Genomic DNA, 3,202 nt, shown 5'->3' with positions numbered 1-3,202 from the left:
ACTGAAAGTACTTTATTACATGTCCAGTTTCATTATGTGAATGCCAGAGGGTTCGCTTAGCTCTAAGTAAGAGTTGGGTGCCCATCATGCCCTGATGAGATTGGGGTGTGACAGAAAGACTCTCGAATTTGGATGTCCTCCACAAAATGATTATGGTTGTCTAATCTAGATAAGTGGTCTGCGACTTGGTTCTCAGCTCCCTTACGATCCTTAATCTCAATATCAAATTCCTGCAAAAGGAGAATCCACCGAATCAACCTGGGTTTAGCATCCTTCTTGCTGAACAAGTAGCGAATGACTGCGTGGTCTGTATAGACAATAACATGTGCCCCAACGAGATAGGACCGAAACTTATCAAACACATAAACCACAGCTAGCAGCTCCTTCTCTGTCACAGTGTAATTCACTTGGGCAGCGTCTAACATCTTGCTTGCATAATAGATAGAATGAAAAACTTTCTCTCGTCGCTGTCCCAACACAGCCCCCACAGCATTGTCACTTGCATCACACATCAACTCGAATGGCAAGTTCCAGTCAGGTGCAATGATTATTGGTGCGGTTACCAATCTCTTCTTTAGACCTTCAAAGGCCTTAATACAAGCATCATCGAATAGGAATTTCACCTCCTTTTCAAGTAACACCGCATCGGACTTGAGATCTTTGAAAAATCTTTTATGAAGCGTACGTAGAATCCTGCTGCTCGAGAAGCTACACCCTTGACGATAGGGGGTGGCAGCTTCTCAATGACCTCCACTTTAGCACGATCCACCTCTAGCCCTCTCTTTGAAACCTTGTGCCCAAGGACGATGCCTTCTCGGACCATAAAGTGACATTTTTTCCAATTTAAGACCAGGTTAGTCTCTTCACATCTCGCAAGTACTCGGTCTAGATTCTTCAGGCAAACCTCAAAAGAGTTCCCGAATACCGAAAAATCATCCATGAATACTTCTACAAAGTCCTCAACCATCTCTGAAAAAAATAGCCATCATACACCTTTGGAAAGTCGCTGGTGCATTACACAACCCAAATGGCATGCGTTTGAAAGCATATGTACCATATGGGCATGTAAACGTGGTCTTCTCGATCCTCGGAGCAATAGCTATACGATTGTAGCCTTTAATAGCCATCTAGAAAACAATAAAACTCTTGCCCGGCTAACCTGTCTAGCATTTGATCTCTGAAGGGAATGGGATAGTGATCCTTTCTGGTTGCCTCGTTCAACTTGCGATAATCCATGCAGATTCTCCATCTAGTGATTGTTCTAGTAGGAATGAGCTCGTTTTTGTCATTTGTCACCACTGTCATCCCTCCTTTCTTCGGGACGCATTGCACCGGGCTCACCCACTTACTGTCCGAAATGGGAAAAATAATGCCTGAATCTAACCACTTGATCACCTCTTTCTTGACAACCTCCTTCATCACCGGATTCAGTCTCCATTGATGTTGTGCGCTAGGCTTATGATCATCCTCCATGAGTATCTTGTGCATGCATAGCGCGGGGCTAATTCCCTGAATATCAGATATCTACCACCCTAATGCCCTTTTGTGAGACTTCAATACTTCCAAACAAATACTAACCTCTTCGGTAGTCAACTCTGCTGCCAATATCACTGGCAAGGTATCACCCTCGCCTAAGAATGCATATTTAAGATGAGCGGGCAAAGGCTTCAATTCCAACTTCGGCGGCTCTTTAATTGATAACTTCGAAGTCACTCCCATTGTCCTGTCTAAGTGCTCAAACTCGCCTGTCCGAATATAAATACTTGCCATATCCAGAATCTGCACCATCTCAAACGCCGCCGTGTCACCAAACATATCATCCCCGCCAAGGCTCTCTCCACGGATCATGAGAAGTGATGAGTGGCTTCGTGTATCATCATTCGAACGATAATGGTGGACAGCTCCTCATAGATTGCAGGCATCTTCAGAGCTTGGTATACATTGAAGACCTCAACTTTATCATGTACTCTCATGGTGAGTTGCCCAGCAGCTACATCAATGAGTGTTCTCCCTATGGCCAAGAATGGACGCCCCAAAATAAATGGGACTTTCGGGTCTGGCTCGAAGTCCAAAATCATGAAGTCTGCAGGAATTATCAGCGACCCTACTTGCACCAGTACATCTTCAATAATGCTTTCTGGTCTTGCTAACGATCTGTCTGCCAGCTGAAGAACTATAGTAGTTGTTCTGGGCACTCCCAAACCTAGCTTTCTGAAGATAGATGAAGGCATAAGATTTATACTTGCACCAAGATCACATAGTGCTCGAGCAACAACCTGCTTCCCAATAGAAATCTCAATCGCAAAACTTCCGGGATCTTTCAACTTAGTGGGCAACCTGTTTTGAATCCACGAAGTGCACTCCTCAATAAGTGCAATAGTGGCATATTCTGTGAATCGGCTTTTATTTGCAATAATATCTTTGATGTACTTAACATACTTTGGAATACCCTGCAGCATATCAACCAATGGGACATTCACGTGTACCTGCTTAAGAAAATCAAGAAACTTCTTGTAAGTCGCCTCTTTTTTCTGTCTTGCCAGACTTTGAGAGAAGGGAGGTGGTGGCTTTGTAACCACGGGCTGTGGCTGCTTTGTCACTGGTGTCTTGACTACCCTCTCTTCTTCAATCATCTCCTCGGTAATCTTCTCTTTTTCAGCTTCTACTCGACCGGTTTTCTTCTGAGCTACTTCCTCTAGTTCTCTCCCATTTCGAAGAGTCACAGCATTACAAGGCTTGGGATTCACATCCGTATCACTCGGAAGCCCTCCAGGTGGTCTAGTATTTTGTGCACCAGCTATCTGTCCCATCTGCCTCTCTAAATTTCGCACAGCCAAATCACGATTCTGATTATCTGCTATCAACTTCTGCTGGTCTATCATCATCTTCTGCATATCACCCATCATCTTTTTCATCATCTCTTCCATACTGTTCATAGGTGCCTGAGAAGCAGATGGTGGCTGATAGTTCTGTTTATGATTACCTGGGTTGTCACTCTACCTGAAATTCGGGTGATTCCTCCAATTTGGGTTGTAGGAATTCCTGTTATTGATTGTTGTTTCCTTGCCCCTTGCTTTCATTACCCACAAAGTATATGGATGCGGGATTTGCAGGGCATTCATCAACATTGTGTGACCTTCTCTGGACTTCACAAAAAACGATGGCTTGTTGCACTCCATGCACCTATGATGGAGCTTGCGCA

The 3,202-nt window shown here is 44.3% G+C and overlaps 1 protein-coding gene across 1 annotated transcript; it reads right to left on the bottom strand.

The window, feature by feature from the left end:
• Positions 1-1,844: 1,844 nt before the first annotated feature.
• Positions 1,845-2,927, bottom strand: LOC132065928 (uncharacterized). Its single transcript, XM_059459383.1, has one exon. It carries the CDS (start codon positions 2,925-2,927, stop codon positions 1,845-1,847), a length of 1,083 nt encoding a protein of 360 aa, XP_059315366.1.
• Between the last annotated feature and the right edge of the window lie 275 nt (positions 2,928-3,202).

Source organism: Lycium ferocissimum, chromosome 1 (genome assembly GCF_029784015.1).
Source record: "Lycium ferocissimum isolate CSIRO_LF1 chromosome 1, AGI_CSIRO_Lferr_CH_V1, whole genome shotgun sequence".
In the NCBI taxonomy this organism is placed as follows: domain Eukaryota; kingdom Viridiplantae; phylum Streptophyta; class Magnoliopsida; order Solanales; family Solanaceae; genus Lycium; species Lycium ferocissimum.
The sequence above is the reverse complement of the archived record's forward strand: the minus strand, read 5'-3'. Positions and strand labels throughout refer to the sequence as shown.